Genomic DNA, 23,648 nt, shown 5'->3' with positions numbered 1-23,648 from the left:
TTGTGCTACTAATGTCATGTTGACATCTCATACTTTTGTCAAGGAAATCATAGGGAATTGATTATTAAAAGGTTCCACCCTGGGTTATGATCATGATTCAATTTGTTCAACTGTACATGTACTCGTACCTATGTACACAAAATAATTTATCGAGACTAGCAATTTTTCTCTGTGGACAAAAGTTAGGAAGGCAACACTTGAACACAACAGTGGAACGGTTGAAAATGCCAAGATATTTTATTTGTGGCTCTTACTCGAAGTCACCAATCAATATGATTTGAAGCATAAAACAAGAGCTCAGGCGCTTTTATTGATTTCCATCTGGGATGTTGCGAATTTTGACATCCGCATCTGCAGTCGTGGAACTTCCGCATCGATTTAGACATTTGCATTTGCATCCGCGACATGATGTAATTGGGCCGGCGATTGGCGCGTACCGTATCCAAGTACTCATTGATCAATAGATGCAAAGATTTCGTTCAGTGACAAGATCCGTCGCGTCTTTTATTTGTATCATATGTTTTTCGTGAATCCATAATAAAGTTTTTAGTTGTGTTCATCCTATGTTGCGCGTGCGTCTATCTTATATTTCAGTGCATAAGTACAATAAACTTATTTTGTGCAATAAAGAGTTTATATACATACATACTTAGAACATAATGATATTGTTAAGCAAGACTTCTACATACAGTAGATATAGACTATTTAACAAATGAATTTACAATATTACTACCGACACAGTGCGATTTGAACTTTATATAAAAATCCTACGTACTTATCTTATTTATTAAGAGCGTTTATACCTGCTGAGCTGGCAACGTTGCATTTTTGTTAGTTTTTCTCGATTATTCCATAGAAATTGAATCAAAATTAAAAATGTTTTCAGATAGAACACTTCTAAATATATAAGTTAATGTGTCTACTTCAGTAATTATTCGAAAAATTTAAAAACGAATTAATGTTTATGACCGGTTTTTTTATTGGAGTAGTGGTTGGTTGGTTGATTGGAGTGGTTTAATTATTGGAGTAGACACATTAACTTATATATTAAGGGGCTACCCGAGGTTTTCATTGATTTTTGACAAGTTCTGAATCGTATCTCCTACTTTTGCACTACAGATCGAATTATAAGTCAAACGGTTATCGGTTCTCCAATCTTTTATCTCCATTTTTGTTTACCGGATTTTGGAAAAAACAAAATCTTAATTATGTATGATTTTTTAAAACATTGTCTGAAAAAACACTTATTTCGTATCTCGATTGAGGTGAAAGATCTAACATATCCGAAATCTGCATATTTGGGTTCTTCTTTGACGTCTCTAAAAACTGGTCGAGGTTTTTCATTTGAAACCAATTAAAATTAAAAGTTATGGCCAGAAAACCAGTTTTTTGGCCTAAAATTGTTCAACTTTGATGCCAAATATCTCGAAAACAATGAACTTTGAAGTAAATATGGGATACAATATTGCTTAAAGCCGTTGTTGTTAATATGATAAGCTACATAAAACACTAGAAAAGTAAGGAATTCAGATCGAAGGTCATTGGGGCATGGGATCCCCTTAAGAAGTGTTCTATCAGACAACATTATTAATTTTCATTCAATTTTTATGGATTAATCGAGAAAAAATAACAAAAATGCAACGTTGCCAGCTCAGCAGGTATAAACGCTCTTAATGTTTACACCCATAGCATGATGAAAAATCCTAAGATTTGCTTGTGCAGATGTACCTTCAAAAATCTGCATTCACATCCGCGTTCGCGGATGTAAAGAAATTTGCATCCGCAACGTCCCTTTATATTTCTGAGACGTACAAGTAATAGAAACATGAATACCTAATTAAACAGTCCAACAAAAGCCTCATCATGTTCTGTGAAACGTATTAAACAGTGTGGCGAAAAAGTTCTGTTATTTTACCGCAGCGCATTATTAAGTCATGTTAATTTTATAGCTAACTTTTCGTTTGTAGAGCATACAATTTTCAGAGACTGTTCCTAAGGTTCTGTATGAGTATGAATAAAACAAATTCCTTAATTGAAATTGAAAGAACTTAAAAAAACCGGCCAAGAGCGTGTCAGACACTCCCAAGACAGGGATCCGTAACCATTACGAAAAAGTCAAATAATATTTTTCGAAGGATTTCGTAAGATTAAAATTTGCATTTTAAACATTTCACAAACAGATCAGTAAATCGAAAAATCTTCTAGGCAATCCCCCAATGGTTTTAAAAGACCTATCCAACGATATCCTACACTATAGGGTTAGTCGAGAAAAAAAACCGGCCAAGAGCGTGTCGGACACGCTCAAGATAGGGTTCAAAGTCAAAGTCAAAGTCAAAATATCTTTATTCAATTTAGGCTATAACAAGCACTTATGAATGTCAAAAAAATCTACCACCGGTTCGGAAAAACCTCTGTTGAGAAGAATCCGGCAAGAAACTCAACGCACGTACGCCAACGGACGTTCCGTAGGCATTAGGTACGAAAAAATCAAGCAATATTTTAGACAGAACTGCGACCTTAAGAAATGCGAAAAAAAAACGAGCCACGAGAACCAAATCCTACCGATTTAAATGTTATGTCACTAGTTGGTCAAATAATCATTTATTATTTGATGTTTTGTGAAATGACTAGTTTGAAAAATTTGTTGTATGTGTAATTGACCCTTTTTAAATGATGATTTATCATAATAATATGATGTGTTTGTAAAGTGACAAGTTTGTTAAAAGTATATTTATCAAATGATCATTTGTGCTAGGTATGAGCAGTGTTTAACGCGGCATTATTAGTTTGTTAAGTTTCTTTGAAGATAATTTGTTTGTATTTAGTACTTCCCAATAGATGTCGCTATCACGTTTATGTACAATTCCTGAATGGCGCTATTAAGATTTTTGTAGCAGCCTATAAAAGGGCTGTCATTTTTGTATTAAATTCATTCCCTAAGCAACTGTCGTCTTATTCACATCGGTGCGTTCGGCATTCAAACAAGCAGTTTGTGATATGGAGTGGTTGTGAAATGAATAGTTTGTAAAAAGTAATAGTTGCAGTACATAGTCATGTTTTGAACTACTTAAGTACTACAAATTGTAATGCCAAACTCATTCATTTCAAGTTGCAGCGCGCGCACGCAAGGGCGCGTTACAGCTTTTGTATGTATAAGTTGTAATGCCTAACTAATTTAACTGTTTTATCTTCTAAAAAAATTATGAAATAATAACAATATTTTTAAAACCTTTTGTCAAGTGACAGATTTTACGTATTTTCTTCATACATTTTATATTCATGATATTTAACTATACTTATAGGTCTATCGATCAAAATGTTAAAAATCTTTAAGATTGTTTTTCTCGATTCGTCACTTTTTGAGCTGCAGTAGTTGTGCCTGACACGGCAGCATGTCGGCCTGGTCGGACACGGTGGGGAACAATGGCGGCTCACCGGACACCTCGCAGCGGTACCGACAGCCTGTCTTCGCCACCACCGTGGTCGTTCACAATTCACAACACCTAGTGGCTGTAGCCGGCTGGGACTATGCAACTACTTACCGACGACTGTCATGTTGGCGTAGCCGGACACGGTGGGGAACAATGGCCGCTCGCCAGATACCTCGCAGCGGTGTAGCGACAGCCTGTCTTCGCCACCATCGAGGTCGTTCACAATTCACAACACCTAAGGGCTGTAGCCGGCTGGGACTATATGCAATTACTCACCGACGACTGTCATATCGGTGTGGTTGGACACGGTGGGGAACAATGGCCGCTTGCCGGACACCTCGTAGTGGTAGCGACAGCCTGTATCCGCCACCACCGAGGTCGTTCACAACACCTAGGGGCTCTAGCTGGCTGGGACTAAACAATACTCACCGACGACTGTCATGTCGGCGTGGTCGGACACGGTGGGGAACAATGGCCGCTCGCCGGACACCTCGCAGCGGTAGCGACCGCCAGTCTCCAATACCGCTGGGTGTAGCGTCACGTTGGCACCGTTCGGACTTGACCTCTGCAACAACATAAACTATGAAGTTTTTGGGCTACGCTAATACTGAGTATTAGCGTAGCGTAAATTAGGGTTAGAAAAAATTGCAATGAAATCACATCGACGAAAGGGCACGACATCTACTGATTCAAAATCAGTGTCTTAAAATTAATGTATCGACTGTTCACCGAAATGAAATGTCGATGAAATGAATGTCAAGGCGATAACAGTGGGCCATTAATCATTTGTCATAAAATTAATAATCGTTGAACATTTTTTCTTACTCTTCATGTTTTTCATGCCATCAGCTGTGGGTTTCCCTATTTTATGGCGCCTTGCTGGACAAGCGATCTTAAAAGGGAAAACTAACGAAAATTTTACATCTCGTTACATTTTCTAAAGTAATGTCTGGATTCAGTACCACATTATGAACCACTGTGTACTCAATTGATTTGTGCTCAAATGAGCCACTGTGTACAAAACCGCCATTTTGGATTCAACTTATTCCATACATGATGGTTTTGCCTAACTCAAAGTGCAGTAAACGCGAAAATGACATCAATTAACTTTATTTCTCAGCAAAAGTAATAATTCATTGGTAAAACACAAGGTTCGCGAAAAAATACTAAGTACAACTTACCTTAAAATTCAGTTCCTATTTCGTCAAAGTGAAAAAACTCTCACACTCACTACACAATAAATTCGTTACATTGCTGATGCAAGGTAACTGATTGTGACCTGCACGTATCGGAAGACCTTTCCGAAGAGTGGTAGACATAGAATGCTATCTATAATACTTTTGAAATAACGGCCAGTGAGCCACTGTTGTCGCTATAGCCACTGTTGCCGCCTTGACTTACGTGGACTGTTGTCTTTGAAGTGATATTGGATTAAAGTTTGTCGGCGTTTCAGTAAAATCCGCCAGATCACGAAATTCCTAGGCATATCATGAAATGGCGCCATTTAACGAATTGGCTAAGGGACATCCGCCATATTGTTCAAAACTCACCGTTTAACGATTTGACTAGTGACATTTACCTAGGCATATCATGGAACGTCGCCATATCGGTTCTGGCACTTCGCCGATCCGCTACCGCGGCACGCTCGCTACGCTCGCTCGTTTCGTGCGTTGTTATGGTCACAATTCATACTAACCACTCTTCGCTTCGCTCTTCGTACCTAAATTTTTATTTTTTTCGGCATATAACGATGTGCCCGGTATAGAGTTAGGAATATTGTGGAATGCCTTGCTCTAATCGATCTGTCGTATTGTTTCTCAGGCACATCGTGATATACCTGCACAACTTTTAGGCATACATATCATGGATTGGCGCCATTTCACAATATGCCTAGGAATTTCGTGATGTGGCGGATTTCACGATCGGCCGCCGACATAATATACCATCAAACCCATTTACATAGTTGAAGCAATTGTTTAACATTTTTTTAGAAATTGAGGCTAAGTCGAGATTTGTGTTCTGGCAACCTCGCTCGAGGTTACCACTCTTTATTAGGAGCCTATTGGGGACAGCTTATTCATATTAGTAACCGTTTCCTCCTTGTCCAAACGTTAACTCATTTCAAATATTCATAAAAATGTCTTCCTTGTGTGTGTTGCCTTCCGCTTTGTGCGACCTTTCGGCTAAGACAGAATAGGCACAAAAACAATAGATAAAATAAAAAAAGAATAAAAGAATAATTTCCAAAATGTCGAATATTTCGAATATTTGTTCTCGGATCTTGGACGTTTAATATGTTTTTAAGTATGTATTTATCTATCTACATATATAAGTATGTTTATCCGTTGTCTAGTATCCATAGTACACGCTTTGCTTAGTTTGAGACTAGGTGTCAAGCGTTCTATGATATTTATTTAAACATAGCAAAATAGAAATGCGAAGCCGTAATGAGTTGGTAATAGTTTTGGTACCTAAAAATCCTTAGTGCTTTTATGTGACCCTTTTAGTTCTGGTGCTGTAAGCCTCTTTTGACAAAGTGGTCTTATGGCGCGACTGGCGGCTCAATTTCTTAATACATCGTATGTAATATTAACTGCAGGGAACGAGCGCAATGAACAGAAAATGAACTGGTGACACCCTTTCCCGGCCCGGATAATACCGGGATGGAAATACCGACCCTGTTTTTCGTGTACACGCCCATAGAAGTTTCTGTCAGTTTCTATGGGCGTGTACACAAAAAACAGGGCCGGTATTTCCATGTCGGTGTTATCCGGGCCGGGAAAGAGTGTCACCCAAATGAACAGAAACTGCGTTTCCACCAGAAAAATGCGAGGATGGTTTTGCGAGGAATGTGTTCTTCATGAACCAACAGAAACGCATCATTTACTTATCCTTGCTCCGCTCAGCTGTTTCCACCAGAGCTGTGCTGTCCGAGGATAGGTAATTGAAGTGTTTCTATTGGTTAATGAAAAAAACACATTCCTCGCAACACAGCCTCGCACATCCCTAGTGGAAACACAGCCTAATCGTGGCTATGTCAATGTTTTTGGAATGGAGACTGTGATTCGTCAAGCGTAGTGTAGGACATTTTTAGGGTTTTTTATGTTCTTATTAGCAGAGACTGCTCAACGAAATCTAAGTTAGCTAGGGGCGGCGTGGTGCAAAAAGTAGCAGGCGCTGCAATTTTTTTTAGATCATTTTTACCATTTTTACTCACAGTCCTTTTTGTTGACTGTTGCTATTCTTGCATTGTCATTCACTCTTTATATCCTTGTTCGTATTAAAATAATACACCATCTGATCACTGGAAAGGGGGTCAAATTTTACTTTCAAGATTTGATGACAACAGACGCGAACACACGGGACAGGAGGGGAAACTAAAAAAAGCTCAGTAATTTCTATAATGCGCATCTATATGTATACTCGTATCTAAGTACCTTTAAACTCGAAAATAAAACTATACCTAAATCATTTTGCCGTTTGAGTTTAAACTCGAAAATAAAACTATACCTAAATCATTTTGCCGTAACAGATTTTCGGACGTCTCTAAATGCGGCTGTTAATATAAAAGCACTCCAAACCCTGGTGTTAAGAAGACAGCAATAAAATGGCGAATGGAACAGTGATTTAATAAGAGGCTTCTCACCGCAGCCGTCAACAGATGCGTATTGTTGTGACGAGGGGACGATGGCTCACTTTCATCTCTCTGGGTGACTACTTACTGTTACCGTAAACAAATGTTACTCTATCTTTACTAATCGTACTTTATAGGTAGGTACTAAGAGATTCAGTTTGAGTTAAAACTACAAATTCAACTTATTTACAATGAGTTTCACCCAATTACTATGTATAATGATAACCAATGTCAAACCAGCCGTCAAATCACCAGTTAAGTAAATGACTGCAACCAAAAGTTTACTTAATATTCACTTTTTGTTAATAATAATAGTAAATTGCAATACTAAATTGCTGTTTCAGTACGGTAAGTTTAGCTAATAATATGGGCGGCCATTGAAAACTTGTTGTGTAGCAGATGTGCACTCAAATCCATCAATTCGTCCCCAATTCTTCGGATTGACAAGAAATTGAGTAGGGACACCATGACATTAGGTACAAAATGCAAATACAAAAAACCGGCCAAGAGCGTGTCAGACACCCCCAAGATAGGGTTCCGTAGCCATAACCAAAAAAGTAATAATTTTCGAAAGATTTCGTATTGTGTACTGAATCTTCCAAGTTTATATAAGTATTTAATACCTTTATTAGTAGTTTAAGAGTAAATAGCAGCCTAAGGCTAATATACCTAAACTTGGAAGATTCCGTACACAATACGAAATCATTAGATAAAAATATTACTTGATTATTTCGTAATGGCTACGGAACCCCATCCTGGGCGTGTCCGACACGATCTTGGCCGGTTTTTATTTCACCACTTTGTTGGCGTGACTGATATGTATATTCATGCCAAATTACAGCTCTCTAATACTAACGGTCTCTGAGCTTAGCCGCGGACAGACAGACAGACAAACAGACAGACGGACAGACACGGCGAAACTATAAGGGTTCCTAGTTGACTACGGAACCCTAAAAACCAATATTTTCTATAATCCTAATTTGAACTTATTTGCGTAAGTGTGACCAATTGATACACTTACTTACTTAATCTCCCATTATCATTTTGTTTATCATCGTTATCATAGCATGCCAAGAGGAAACCACTGCTTCGTGAATACAAGAACCAGAACACTGTGAACAAAGGGAGAACAGAAGATTTGTCCCGCGAGGCGGCCATTCACAAGTTTCACGCCTCGTTGGAAAATTATTACGCCCCTCTTGATTTGTCATTGTTAGTATTATAAACATAAACGGAATTACTTATAATGTCCTAGAATAGCAAATAAAGACAATCTGAGTTTAATGTAAGTACTTAGATATAGGGTAACGAACTCCGGAATTGTCTCAGTTTTATGAAAACAATAGAATCAATTTCCTAGCAAAGGAGCAACGTGAGCAAAGTCAAACAATTACCAAACTTGCACATCTGAAAACAATTTTCCTTCAAAACAAGACAGGATGAAACAGCTCCCGGTCGGTACAAAACAACAAACGTAACCGGCCGACAAGTGCTTTGAGTAGGCCGCGTAGGTAAGGCTAAATGAAAGAAAGTACGGAATGGCTCCTCGTACCGGAGTGAGACTGTGTTTGCACCTGAACCTCTTCACGGCTTAATATCCGCTCTAGTTTTATATTGTTTCCACTCGGAAAGACCTAAGCAAACTCGGCTCGACCGGATTAATCTAATTATACCTATATCTACCGACACGCACATGTTTGTGTAGCTGTTTAGACGAAAATTAACGAACATGAGCTCTGTTTGTTGTTCCTTCGAGCTGCTCCAGCAATACCTTTTAGTCAAATTGTTTACTTTTAATGATCGCTCGATTTCAATTCATATTGTGTATCGTCATCAAGGCCATCATAGTGAATAATTGTTACGATGTAACATTTGGGAATCGTAACGTACCGCAATTTAACTGAAATTAAATGAAAGTAAAAGTCGTTTCTGGCAAGTTTAGTGTTGGAAATTTGCCGGAAGCAACCCCCGTCTTGAGCACACAATTGAGTAGGATTATTACACTTCTATATACATCATCATCATCATCATCATTACAACCACCGAAACGAACTGGGAACTAAACTATAGGTTTGCATTGCAACCGAGATCGAACTCATACACTTAACTGGCTTGGTTAATTAATAACCAGTGCCACTTGCACTGGCACTTCAAATCCATTATTTAATATTTTAAAACCATTAGGCGATTTTTGACACTACTTTTATATCACAATAGGTATACCTCAATTAGTTACCCTCAATGTGTTGTGTTACAGTTTCTACTTAAAGACCTTAAACTATTTGGTATTCACTAAAATGAGCTAAAACTATCACAACTTAAAATGCGACAATTTATTTGCTAACCAAAACTGAATGATTTATTACAATAAAAGAGAAAAATTGATAGAGATGTCAAATTGGATAACTAGCCTTACCACTACAACTAAAATATTTTTATCTTAGATGACAATCATACTTATAACTAGATTTTATACTTGGACGTGCACTGATATATTAATTAGGTAACTGATGGGCGGACTACATACATGATGTTTTTGTAAATGAATATTTGAAAAATTTCAAGTGCCGTGTTTTGTATTTTTTTCCTACGATTCATACGATATTCATGTTACTGTACATATATAAAAATTGCTTTCCTGTAAAATTGGTAAAAATGTAACTATAAGAAATAAAATAAAATAAAATCGTTTAATTCAGATCACAAAGAATCCATACTTTTGTTAGCATACAATGTCATCCTATACCTATGTTAGTAATTAATTTAAATAATAATTTATGATAATATTTTTTTTAAATAAATACCAGAAATAATAACTAGAATAATTCATTGAATATATTTAAATCTAAATAAATCATTGGCGACTGCTACCAGGGCACGATCTCTTACTAACCATAATGTGCATGAAATGACGCATTATAGTTGGGACTGGCGCGCAAACGACTGAGCAAAGAGGCTGTTTTCTTGTGCATTATGGCGTAAAAATCATCAGTGTGCGCCTGCGCAAACATCCCTGATGCGCTGCAGAAGCGCGGCAGTCCCATCAGCATCCTGAATCCATTATTATACTGGACTCGGAAGGCGTTGATGGCCCTCTGGGTATAGTTGGTCCATCGGCTGCTCGTGTAGTACACTTGGCAATAAGCTTTAAATAAAGATATTTTAACTTGCTCACTACAACGAGCAAACCGCCGAATCAGCATATTACATCGAACCGCCATCGCCCTACGTTCCCGCTCGATATCTATGTAAATGCGAATTGTTTTTAAGGTACCTACGACTACTGACATACCTACTACCTGCAATGGTAACTATCAAATCGGAGTTACTACATAAACTAACATAAAAAAACAGAAATATTTGAGCAGAGAATATCTACCGAAGCTTACCCAAATATCACAAATAATAGTCGATGGTGTCAATTAAGGAACAGTGTTCATGTCCAGAGACTTTTAATTTTTTTTACGATCAGTGAGTGAACTAAGGTATAATGATAAGGGGTCGATAGGTACAATGTTTCAAATGTTATGTAACACATATTAAATTTGTAAAAACAAAGCGTGGGTCATGCCCAGCGCTTTTATACTAATTGTCTTGATTGAAATAATTAAATTTTTCGCAGAGTCCAATTAAAATTTACATACAATTAAGGGCCATGGGAACCAACTGTGTAATTTACACGTCGTTTTATTCTATTTGAAGATGGCAGGTTGTTAATAAAAGCACATTGACAAATCGCCGCAGCAGCAGCAGCGCAGCAGAGGGTCGTGGGTTCAAACCCCGGCTCGCACCTCTGAGTTTTTCGAAATTCATGTGCGGAATTACATTTGAAATTTACCACGAGCTTTGCGGTGAAGGAAAACATCGTGAGGAAACCTGCACAAACCTGCGAAGCAATTCAATGGTGCGTGTGAAGTTCCCAATCCGCACTGTTCCCAAGCCCTCTTGTTCTGAGAGGAGGCCTGTGCCCAGCAGTGGGACGTATATAGGCTGGGATGATGATGATGACAAATCGCCCTTGAAATACCCAGATTGATCATCACGGCACAATGGAAGAGTAAAATAATAACGTTGTACCCATTTCAGACTAAATCAAAATTAAGACAGAATTCAAAACAAAGTCAAGCCGAGTAAAACTATGTATTTCTTTCTGCGCGTTTGCGTAGCTCTACTTACTAGTTTGCTTGGTGTAATTTGGTTGCGCATACGTACGTGCAGATGTATCGTACCTACACGGCAAAGCGTAGTTTAACCGGCCTGACTGCCATTTGCAGCATTCCATCTTTCATCTTTTTAATTTGGCCCAAGACGTCCATGCTACGTTATCGAATACTAAACAATAGTGTTTACCGTGGATTACGAACTATAAAATAGTCTTAATTCTGTCGATCAAACGGTGCTAGGACCATTTTCTCTGTTCATTACGGGGTCGAAAAGATGCCGCGCAGCAGTTACTTCGCAGGACACATTGAATAGAGAAAACGTTCGAAACACCATCCGTCACGCGTAGTCACGGCCGTACTGTATAACCTTACTGTACCTACCTCAACGTCAACGCCGGGCAGCGGGAACTTCCTCCTCGGCTCCTTCTCTCTTGGCACGTGTCGGAAGAACTCCTTGCCATCCTTGTACCACTTGACCGAGTACAACACGTCGGTGGGGCCGAGAGCCCAGCGGCACGCCAGCGCCGCCCGCGTGCCCAGAGGTACGTGCGCTGGCACCCGCAGCTCTAGTAGCTCCAGGCAGCTCGCTCCTTCTGAAACAATAAGGTTTATCTAAGTCATGGTTGTTCAGCCGCCACCCCAAGCCCGCTGGCCGCACCGCGACTTTGAAAGTCTACGCGAAGAGAAAAATATAGAGTACTTAGCTACTTTAACTAGTAAAAAATACCATAATTATTTAGACGGTAATTGATTTGTTTATTGAGCTAAATATCATCGAAAAAACTTTTTTTTTTAATTTTATTCGCCTATAAGTTTTCCTGTACCTTGCAAGTAAAAAATGTTTTAAGTATATTTAAAAAATATTGAATGAGTGGTTTCGGAGACGGGGGGGGGGGGGTGTTTATATTAGTTTAAATACCTATCTTTAAAGCTATACGCTGAAAATTATAAAAGATACATATACATATAATACTCGTACCTGTTTGAGATCATTGCAATCACACCTTTTGATTTCGCATATCACACAGTACCTACCTACAGTTCAAAAATGCCAAAACGTTACGTATAGGTAGGTATCTTTTATTTTTAAATTCCAGATATTAATTTCATTTAATTTAACTTACTGTTGTGATTTTTTGTATTTAGTAAATAATCTTTTATTTTAGGCATTTACCAAATTTAAATGTTTTACCTTGTAAACAGGAGTCGAGTAAACAGAAGGCTGCCTTTGAATAAACCTAAGGGAGTAAGTACCTACATACAAGAAGCAATGAATATGCCTTGAAAAATACTCAGTTAAGGAAAACAATATGACCATTTTACGAAAAGCATGTGACCTATTGTAAAATAAAATTGCCGTAATACTCAGTACAGCTCATAAGTCCGAGTTGAATCTTACTCGCTTCAGAATAATTGTTTTTTTTTTCCGTTAACGGCTCCTTTTCAGCTTCGGCTTTGGCACAGTTCATTGATATGAACTACCTGATAACTAACTTTTTCGTCAAATTGAAGAAAATTTTTTTCGAGAATAAAAATCTTTTTTTCATGCATACGAGTATAATATGGTCATTGTCAAAGATACATTGGCGTGACACCATAAGAAAGACATCAAAAAATCCACGTTTTACTTTCTTTTTAAATAGTTATGTGTCAATTAAAAAAGTATTAGTTATGTAGTTTGAAGAAAAATCGTCATAAATAAAGGACCTTCACACTATTTTACTGCTAATCATGAATTATCTTAACTCTTGATTATCTTTTAAACAGTAAGAGTTAGGCCACTAGTGTCTTGGAGAAATTAACTTCACTTGACCTGTAGATTGTCCACTTTAAGTCAACGGAAATCAAAAGTAACACGGTGTATAAATAATTTAACACGGCTAGTTTGTTTATTTATTCGCTTATTGATACCATCGAGGCTAACGATGTTCTACATATACTTAATAGAGTTGGATACATATTTCAAATTTCAACCAAAATGTTACGATCGTCAACGAAACAGCGTGGCCCATGGCAACAAAACCAACCACGTTAACGAGCTAATCCCTTCCAATACTCGTAAATAATCGTACATATAAAATAGTCTACATGTTAAAAAATATATAACAAAAAATTTAACCAACTACAAAAAAAAATAGTTTTCAACCAGTCTGAAGTCGGTGCCTCAGCACGAGCTAGCAGGAGTGGACCTATAGTCGTCTACGTCACCTTCATACTATAACTATATATTGGGCTGCAATCACTCCTGCTGGCTCGTGTTGAGGAACCGACTTCTTTGCAGTCGGTTCAATTTTTTATTATATATTTGTTCAAGCTTTTTAGTGTAAATAGTCTAAGATACAATAGTTTAATGTCAACTGCTGGTCACCTTTTACAAAATATTGTTTTTCTCGATGCAGAGACGTTCATTATTGAGGAGTCTGGTGCTTCACTAAACGTTCCATTTCACCATATGCATTACGATGAGCATAAATTGCTTAGCAACTGTGTTAAAGTAATTGAAATTCAACCCGTGAAATACTTGTTTATTGAGTACTGGTAGTAACTCCGATGGTCAACTGTGGTCTTCATTGTCAGTTACACTTCACCAAATGATGATTTTCAAAAGCAAATACACGAGTTACTACAAAATATATCAAAATTACTATAGGTGTCCCTACAATAATTGAAGAGTTCCCTGGATTTCCTTAGGATCCAATGATCAGATCCTGATTTGATGCTTATGGGACCTAGTTGAAGGTATATTAACGAAATAAAAAAAAACAAATCGATTCACAAATGACGGAGTTCTGAGGTAACAAAAACATTAAAAATAATAATAATGATGATAAAAAAATTACAACCGAATTGATAACCTCCTCCTTTTTTTAGAAGTCGGTTAATGATTGCAAAACCATTTAAAGGACGTAGTTTGGTGTTATGGTTGAAAGTTTCGAAGGATTAATTAAGTTGAAAATTACGAACGCTCGTTCGTTCATACATAACGATGAATTGTTACACTGAATATATTATTATTTGACATATTATGATGATGTCATGGCTAAGTGGTTAGAGAACCTGACTACTGAAGCTTGAGAATCCCGGTCGGGGCAGATATTCGTATGAACAATACGAATGTTTGTTCTGGGGTCTTGGATGTTTAATATGTATTTAAGTATGTATTTATCTATATAAGTATGTATAACGTTTTAAACTAATAAGTATGTTATAAATAAGTATGTTTTTCCGTTGCCTAGTATCCATAGTACAAGCTTTGCGTAGTTTGGGACTGTCAATTGGTGTCAAGTGTCCCATGACATGTATTTATTTATTTTATTTTTATTTATTTTATTGACTTTTAAGATATGTAAGCATATAATGTATCAGCGATTTGATGATGCTCTAAGCATGTTTATTTCATGCCTGCAAAAAGAAAAAGAGTAAGTATTTTGTTAATTTTGTACCTTAAAAGTAGGTACCTACAATGTTGTTTTCTGTTTACTAGATAATACTAAAACAAAATAATAGATTTTCCTTTGTCTAAAGAAATAAAGGAAAATCTTCAATGTACCTACTTTTTGTAGAGGCTGGAAAGTAAGCAATAGATGAGCGAGTTAGTTTGAAGGCCGACCCGAAGGGGAGGCTTTCGATAATACGAGTTCATCTATTGCACTTTTGGCCGAGACTAAACATTGTGCTTTTCACGACCACTGCGAGGAAATAAAAAAAACATTTATCACAAAACAAACAATAACAATCCAAAGACTGCATTGCTCGGCGATTTTAGTTTTTCTTTTGTGACATATTTTTTTAAACGAGTCCGCTATTAGTGGTAATCCGAAAACCACATATTTAAAAAATAAAAACGTCATCCTCGTCATGTCCGACCTGCGGCAGCACGACGAGCTTAACGAGGATGCATACTCGCGCTCTGAGCAGCCTGGCTGCGGCAGCGCAACGAACATGACGAGGATGAATTCCCGCGCACGCCGCACTAAGCAGCCTGGCTGTTCAGCCAGTGCAGTGTAGTGTGCAGCACACTTAAAAAGTGAATGCTGTGGCGTATTTTCATATTTAAAAAAAATAAAGCATTTTATGCATATTATGAGTTTAAGAAAAAAAACACCTCATAAAAGTCATAAATGACGCATTGTCATTGGTCAATTTAATTTCACATGCAGCCTACGAACATGTAACAGAGTATTACTTTTGATTGGTCCGATTGTCGTTTCAGCATTATGAAATAGGTACATATATAGATACGACCTGTTACCGTAATGTGTTGTTACATTGTTGTCGTGTTTTGCGAGGCGTAAATGAGTTAGCTGTTTAATGTACCTATATAGGCAGTTTCGTGTACTGGATTTAGATTATCTATGGCCACATTATAATTACACGAAAAATATCAGAAATGCGCTCTCTTAAGTGCTGAGTCAAAAGTCTATTGTCTATGGTACCTACTGGCTACTGTATCGAAAAAAAAACAAATTAAAGGTCTGCGCCTTAGAGCAACACGGGGTTCCTCCCGGAAGGTCTGCGCAGAGAACTGAAATGAGATTTAAAAAAAACTACTATAGTATCCCACGAAAATGTTAAATGAAAATTATCGAGTAGGCGCGTATTTACTGTTTATTATTTTAATAAACTATTTATGTTTAAAAGTTCACGTCGAATCAAATTACTAAACAGTACCTTCCGGGGAACACAAAAAAGTAGCTTTAGTGCCGGGGATATAAAATTTTGTGCTAAAGTTTAAATTAGATGAGCACTTCCGTTACATTACATTACAACATGTTCTAGATAGGTATCAACTATGTACTTGAATTTTATTTGCCTGTAGGTAGCGTGTTATGAAGGCAAAAATCCATTAAACGCCACGTCAAATAATTTCCCATGTGACGCGCGCTCACGGCCCGTAAAAGAGGCACTATTGCCCCCACCCGCGCCCAGCGGTGGATAATATTACTTTACGACCCACGGGGCCGCACAAATGTAAGTAAATTGGTGAATAAAGACAAACAGCGCGCAAAATGCCAATATTAGAAGTACACTCCAGCTCCGACAACAGCCGCGCTCCCGCCTTATTTGCGGCACATTTTAAAGTGTCGAAACTCAAATGTTACTTCATTCGTACCTGCAGAAAGCAAATACATATCTGCGTTTTCTCTATGGAAAGATTAATATAAGAAGTACGTAGTTTAACCAAACCTAACATCTAAGTTGTAGGTACATACTTCATATTGAATAATTCAGTTAACTGTTTTTTTTAGATTCTAATGAAATGTGTTCGGCAATAGGTAGGTACTATAATAATATATCATGTTATATCGCCAAACACATTTGGTTATGATGAGCGTATAAGGCAAAAATGTAACAAAATGTAAATAAGCAAGCACCATCCGCCGGGCTGCGCGCTAATATGTCATTGCGAATATTACTTCATCCATGAAAAATATTCATGAAATTTCCAGTTACGACTCTGTTTTCCATTGATTATTTAAATTATTGCAGACGATTTGCGTTATGTGAGACGAGATGAATATACATTTAATTCGATTTAAATTAACAAAAAAGCGACATATACTGGTGTCAATTAATAAAAGCCAAGTCAAAGAGCAAATTTGCTATTGGTATACCAGAAAAAAACAGGTATACCTACTGTTGGGGGTATACCTCGATAATTTGTACTGTACAGTCTATTGTTATTTATGTTTAAAGCATCATTGCTATGTCCGTGTGCATACGTAGATAGTAATTAAAATAGTTTAATCCGTACCTAGTAGCCTAGTGATTTAACTTGTGGCCTCTCGAGCAGAGGATCGTGGCTTCAAATCCCGGACTCGCACCTCTGAGTGTTTCAGTTCAGAAATCATTTGCGAAATTACATCAATTTAAAATTGACCAGCTAGGTATACCTTGCACATAACTGCGAATCAATTAAATGGTGTGTGAAGTTCTTAATCGACACTGGGCTCGCATAGGAACTATAGTCCAAGCCCCATGGCATGAGCGGAACAACAGAGTGACGTACCTATATAGGCCGAGATAAATTAAGACAAGGACAATATTTAGAAAGAAGCGGGTGCAGTGAAGAGAGAGTCAATCATACTGCCTTTAACGTTACGGTACTTACCATAGCAATATTTGTTGGCAGTATTACCAAGAAATCTCAGTGTTAACCTACCCCAGTATTAATTATACAAAACTCAGTAAAAAATGTGATAGCTACTCATATTTTCTCGACGGTAGAAGACTTTATTAAGCATTTGGCGAAATGAAATTTATAATTCGGTTAACGGAGCTTGATTTAAAAGGGTGATTGTGTATTGCTGCCACTTGTGCTGGCGGAAACGGAGCTAAGTGAGGTGTCAGCGCGGCGCCCGCTCGAGAGCCGCTTAGCTCGATAGTGCACGTACGAGCATCCCCCCACAAAAATATCAGGCCAACAACACCCGCTTTTGCCATCCAATTTACAAGCGTTGGTAACGAACCCATCCGTGTTGTCAAAGGCAGGCAATTTCATCAGTATTCGTTTTAAAATTTTATTGCAATTTGAAATGTGTTGTAATAAGTTCAAATAATGAAAATTAAGGTTCAATAATACCAATTGACATTTATATATAACGCACAACAAAAATATGTAACCAGTTTAGGAATCTTTAAAAAATGAGCCTATTTACCAGTCTTTCGAGCCGGCAACGCAACTGTGATACCCCTCTCGTGTTGCGCATGCTGGCATGATATACATATAGATACAATTCAAAGTTCTTTTTAGGCAGCGATTAAATGTATTAATATAACAAGTATATAGAATCAGACAGCACCAATTTGAACCACGAATTTGATAAATCGACTAAAGTTTGAACAGTTGGACTACTTGACATTCTTTTCAACCCAAATCTGAATACATATATTTAAATAGATATACGTACATAGGACAGTATTATTTTATCTCGCGGTAACTCGACCGATGACGATTTGACGACCGAATGGCCAAGTGGTTAGAGAACCTGACTACGAAGTTTGAAGTCCCGGGTTCGATTCCCGGCCGGGGCAGATATTTGTATGAATAATAAGAATGTTTATTCTCGGGTCTTGGATGTTTAATATGTATTTATCCATATAAGTATGTTTATCCGTTGCCTTTGCCTATTATAAGCTTTGCTTAATTTGGGACTAGGTCAAGTAGTGTCAAGTGTTCCATGATATTTATTTATTTTATTTAAATAAGTCTTGTGGTACGCGGTTGACGTAGCCTTGCAACACCATGAAATCGCATGCGCAGTGCCCCCCATTATGAAAAGTACCTTTTAAAAAAGCATGTACATTATTTTCTTAAAGGAACCCATACCGTAGTACCCTGGGAAAACCTCGGCCATCGCAGCCGGAGCGAACTTACTGAAAACCACGACAGAACCAACTTGCTTTGCTTTGTAATCATTCCTTATGGCAAGTGTGGACTTTAAGCTCTTGCCGACGCATGCACAATGCACTTGTTGTTCCGAGAACTGTGGTAACCGCCAACACACGAACTGTGTACTTTCCACCCATGTGGTATTGAGAACTTGTTTTCCTTAAGTTTTAAACTTACGCGTTGGATGGGTTTCTAGGCGTAAGTGAAAAGCAGAGGTCAAAGATGAAATGGAACAGCTTGCCAATAAAACCCGATCAGATACTGGAAATATGAAAAAAGGCAAAAACGTAAACATATGCGATCTTCGCCCAGAATACCAAATGGCCGGACGGGGTCCTGCAAGTGCTTACATTGGGGCTATTCATAGGTGTAACATTCAGTTTATGTTATGTGAAACAGGAATATCACTCTTTATGGCTTACTAGCTGTTGCCCGCGACTCCATCTGCTCTGAATTCATTTATTGCTATCCTGCGAGAACTATGTAATTTTTTGGAATGAAAACTATCCTTTATCCTTCCCAAGGTCCCCACTATTCTCATACTAAATTTCATTTGTCAAACGAAATCAAATATTTTATTTGCTTTTAAACATAAATGCGTGTAAATGAGTACATTTTGTTACCTTAAAATAATACAAGTATGTGGTTGTATCGGTTCAGCGGTTTAAGCGTGAAGAGATCCTACTAATATTATAAATGCGAAAGTTTGTAAGTCAGTTTGTTTGTTTGTTTATTGCTTCATCACATCTAAACCGCTGAACCAATTTAGGTAAAATTCGGTTTAAAGATAGTTTGAGTGTCGGGGAAGGATATGGGATGATTTTTAACCCCGGAAAATTGCATAGTTCCCGCGGGATAGCGATAACCGGAGTCGCGGGTAACGGTTAGTACCTATACTTAATAAAAATGCAGACAGACCGAGTAACTTTCGCATTTATATTTTTTTCATACCACGTCGGTGGCAAACAGGCATAATATTACCTAGTTAGGAAAACACTAAATTACTTATGCAGAAATTAAATTAAAGAAAACAATACCTAAAGCCAATTACAAGATTTACGCCTTATTCTATCTCTAACATTTCCGGCATTTATCATGTATGTTAAGCATTATAGTGATGAGATGAATGGAAATTCAATGCCTACAACTTCGTATAAGATTATCCATTTCAGCCACATAGAACACATAGAACTTCTTGCAGATCGGTTTATTAAAGTATAACTCCCCGTGATTTCCGTTTACGCAATCAAAATCGGTAACCCGTAAGCCACAATTTCCTGTTGAGAAGATATGAAGATATCAACTTCGCATTGAACGCATGTAGTCTCAATGCTGGCAACATCAAAGTGAGAAGTCAGCTGCCTAGCTGTCATCAGGGTTATGATGGCAAGCCCGGCAGCTCACGCGATCGCAACACGCGTCACGCCACATTGAAGCTCAATTACAGAAATTGACAGGCGACGAACGCAATCATGTTTCCTAGCAATAGATGTAATAATGAAATTATTGTAACTGGCGGAATAATTTCAAATTTGTGGCGTCACCTTGTTGGTGTAACGCGAAAATAGGACGGAAATAGGTAGGTATATTCGAATTTAGTTATACAAATTTAAGTTATTCGAATTCAAATTAAATGTACTTGACATAACCAAGATTTTCCAGTATATATTTTTTTTCATTATCTCGGGTTGTCTAAATGACCATTTATTTAATAAATACGACACAATACAATAATAATTAATAAATAGAAATAACAAAAGAACCAAAACTAAATTACTCTAATCCTAAAAATCGATATTGGGAAATATCACCCAAGTCGCTGCTATGGGCAGGGTGCCCATAAGTCTGGCTGCGTTTCCTCGTTGTATGGCAATGCCAATACGTTGACCGAAGAAAGCCCCAGCTCTATGGCCACCTGTGGAACGTGCAAGCTTCTTTTTTTTTAAAAACCTTTTTTTTAGCTTTAGGTCCCCAAGAACCAAGAGTTTCAACAGCAAAAGCCGCAGATATGAAGTTGTTTGCCGGCATTTTGCATCCAGTATAATAAATAAAGGTAAGTAATACGATTTTGCTACAATTTTACTGCTACTCTTGAAACATTTTAACTTGTCACTTACTCATTTACTTACTTAATGTTTTGCAAGTTGAGTAGCAAGCAATGATCTCACTCAGGCAGGACGATTTCGAAATGAACAGAGCATCTGGTTTGTGTCGGACAAAAGTGACGGGCCCGCTGTCGATTCACTTTGCACATGGGCCTCGAATTAAGTGTCTTTCACTCTCCACTCAAATTGATTAGGTATGTATTTGAAGCTACTACTACGAGGATTTTCATGCTACGTGAATTATTTGAATGCAACTGTGTTATCCCATCTACCAATATGTTAAAAGGAACAGAAAAGGAAGCTCGTTATGTTATAAGTAAATTAAGTCCACATACTTTACACAATTTCAACGCATAATTCACAAAAGTCCCTCCACAAAGGTGTAGTTTGTAAAAAGGTAATTTAAACACATTAAAAGACTTTTAATGTGTTTTTTCCTGTTCAGGATATTATGACAAAACAAGCTTTAGCGTGAAAAGGAATGAAGGCACAGAAAGCTGGTCTTTCTTGTAATAATATAAAATTATGTTTGCAAAGTGCCCTTTTATTCACCAGTAGTGTTTGCGTACCTGAAAACGTTTTAATTAAAACACTTGTGAAAAATGAAGGGCTCACTCAAGCCACTACCCAGGCGCAAAAGGACTCTCCAGAACTGCTTTCAACTCTTTTTTTTATAAATAGGGTTCCATAAGCTATTGGTAAGTACATAAGTACTTACTTGAAACGGGGTGTGTAATTTATATTTCCAACAGAAATGAAATACTTGAAATTAGAATATTTTACTTCCAATGACGTACATTTTTGAGGTTATTCCGATCTTGTTTCTTATTCATGTTTAGTCGTGATTAGTTTAGTCGACCTGACCTAAAAATGGGGAATAATTAATTCACGTCACAGTGTTTTAACAGGGACTACCTACGTAACTAAAACATTTATGATTCATGTAACATCGACTCATGTGATATCCGATATTGCAAAGTCACTAATTAAAAATACCATGATTCATGACATAATCACGACTAACTACACCTGCCTTATATAGCTGTTGTAAAGTACACAACCGATCAGTAAAGAGCGTTGACAACTGAGAAGTATTTATGCCAGCGGTTTTCAAAGCTCGTTGAGTTGCGCATAAAGTAAAATAAGCTGTTAATCTATTTTTCATGACACTGCTCGAAAATGTGGCCATAGATAACCTAAATCCAGTACCCAAAACTGCCTATATATGTACATTTAACAGCTGACTCATTTATGGCTCGCAAAACACGACAACAATGTAACACATTACGAAAACAGGTCGTATCAATATATGTATGTATATATGTATGTAATGAGATACGACTTTTTTAAATATAATTTCTGAATTTCATTCCCGGCATGCTGAATCGACAATTGAACCAATCACAAGTAATCGTCTACTGCATGTGAAATTAAATTGTTCTGCCTTACTTGAGTATTTTTCAGTTTTGACCAAGTTGTATTCCAATATTATTTATTAAATTTATTTTTCTGATAGGTCATTAAATAAAGGTTTAAATTAGTTTAATTTAGAGCGGTCGCTTCTAATTAAATATTATTTTTGTGTTATGAAAATTTTACTTAGTGATTTGTGTCATAAAAAGTAAGTCTATGCCAATTCAACACAATTTCATTAAATTTTCCTAACGCTATCGACTGAATGTGACTTTCACTTGTCTAGCTGTACTGGAATTTTACATTAGGATTTCAAAAGACTGAGCACTTAAGATACTTCTTACATGGTAGTGGCTGCGATTCAGACAACGAAAACTTTAGTCAAGTAACATGTGTTTTACCAAGATTCTTGATAATAGCGTTACTACTACCCATGGTTAACCATAATAAAATAATTATCAATGCCATAAAAAGAAAAGTCCTTATTGGTAAGGAATAAGGATGGATTTAGCTAAATTTCCACGGAACCTATTAAGTCTGGAACGGAGGTGAAGCCCGTGGTTGGATTAATAAAATATATCATAAAGTGTAGTTGGTATCTGGTTGGTGAATTCTAATTCGGTTGACGTTGGCTTACTAATTGTTCGTTACTCCATAGGTAGAATTTACCAGAAAGGTCCCTTTTCTTATGCACACAGTTGCCGCGACCGCAGTTAAGGTAATATGAAACTACGGCACTGTGAAAAAGCCTTAAACGTTCACTATTACGCTAGTTCGAACGTCCGTACGTAAATAGCTGTAGTTAAATGAAGTGGGCGAGTTGTTGAAAAAAGAGTGGTCGTGAAGTAACGTGTCAATAGAGCTCGTTCATGACCCGATAAGTGTCCCCGCGGAGTAAACAGTTGCGGAGTTTATGTGTAATTAAATTAGGACGGATTGTGGCCTGGAGCGTGTTGCGAGCTCATGTTAGAAGGTGACTTATGTTAGTTACAGATATATTTTTTTCTTTTTGAAATAAGCCGTGGTTGCCTATTGGGTTGGCATATTTCTTTGCATCTTAAGCAGCTTCTTCAGCTTTACGGTGGAAAAAAATACATGTGTTAATACCCCAATCCGCACTAGGCCCGGGTAGGAACTCCAACCCAAGCCCTCTCATTCTGAGAGGAGGCCTGTGCCTAGCAGTGAGACGTATATAATAGGTCCAGATGATGACATATTTCTTAAGCAGGCAATTCCTAGAGGCGTTTTATTGTAGTGTTTTACATTCTAGGTGGCATACTTATTGTAACCATTTAAGCCTAATAATATTATAAATGGGAAAGTTTCTAAGTCTGTTCGTGCGTGCGTTTAAGTGTGTGTGTGTGTGTGTGCGTGTGTGTTTTACTCGGCTGGGCGAATTTAACTGCAATATAGCATGAGACCTAATTAATGAATGGTTCACGTGAGCGAAGCCGCAGGTAAAGGCACTCACTAGAATTATAAATGCATCGTGAAATTAATTATTACTGA

General features: G+C 37.4%; 1 protein-coding gene across 1 annotated transcript in view; it reads right to left on the bottom strand.

Moving 5' to 3' along the window:
* The window catches only part of beat-IIIc (beaten path IIIc), a 99,278-nt gene that overhangs the window by 5,155 nt on the left and 70,475 nt on the right, over window positions 1-23,648 (bottom strand). The window contains exons 3-4 of the mRNA XM_074093373.1: window positions 11,610-11,821; window positions 3,861-3,996 (exon numbers count right to left, since the gene is read on the bottom strand). Coding sequence (XP_073949474.1) covers window positions 3,861-3,996; window positions 11,610-11,821 — 348 coding nt within the window. The remainder of the gene's footprint in view (window positions 1-3,860; window positions 3,997-11,609; window positions 11,822-23,648) is intronic.

The sequence above is a fragment of the Choristoneura fumiferana genome, chromosome 10, assembly GCF_025370935.1.
Source record: "Choristoneura fumiferana chromosome 10, NRCan_CFum_1, whole genome shotgun sequence".
Classification (NCBI taxonomy): domain Eukaryota; kingdom Metazoa; phylum Arthropoda; class Insecta; order Lepidoptera; family Tortricidae; genus Choristoneura; species Choristoneura fumiferana.
The sequence above is the reverse complement of the archived record's forward strand: the minus strand, read 5'-3'. Positions and strand labels throughout refer to the sequence as shown.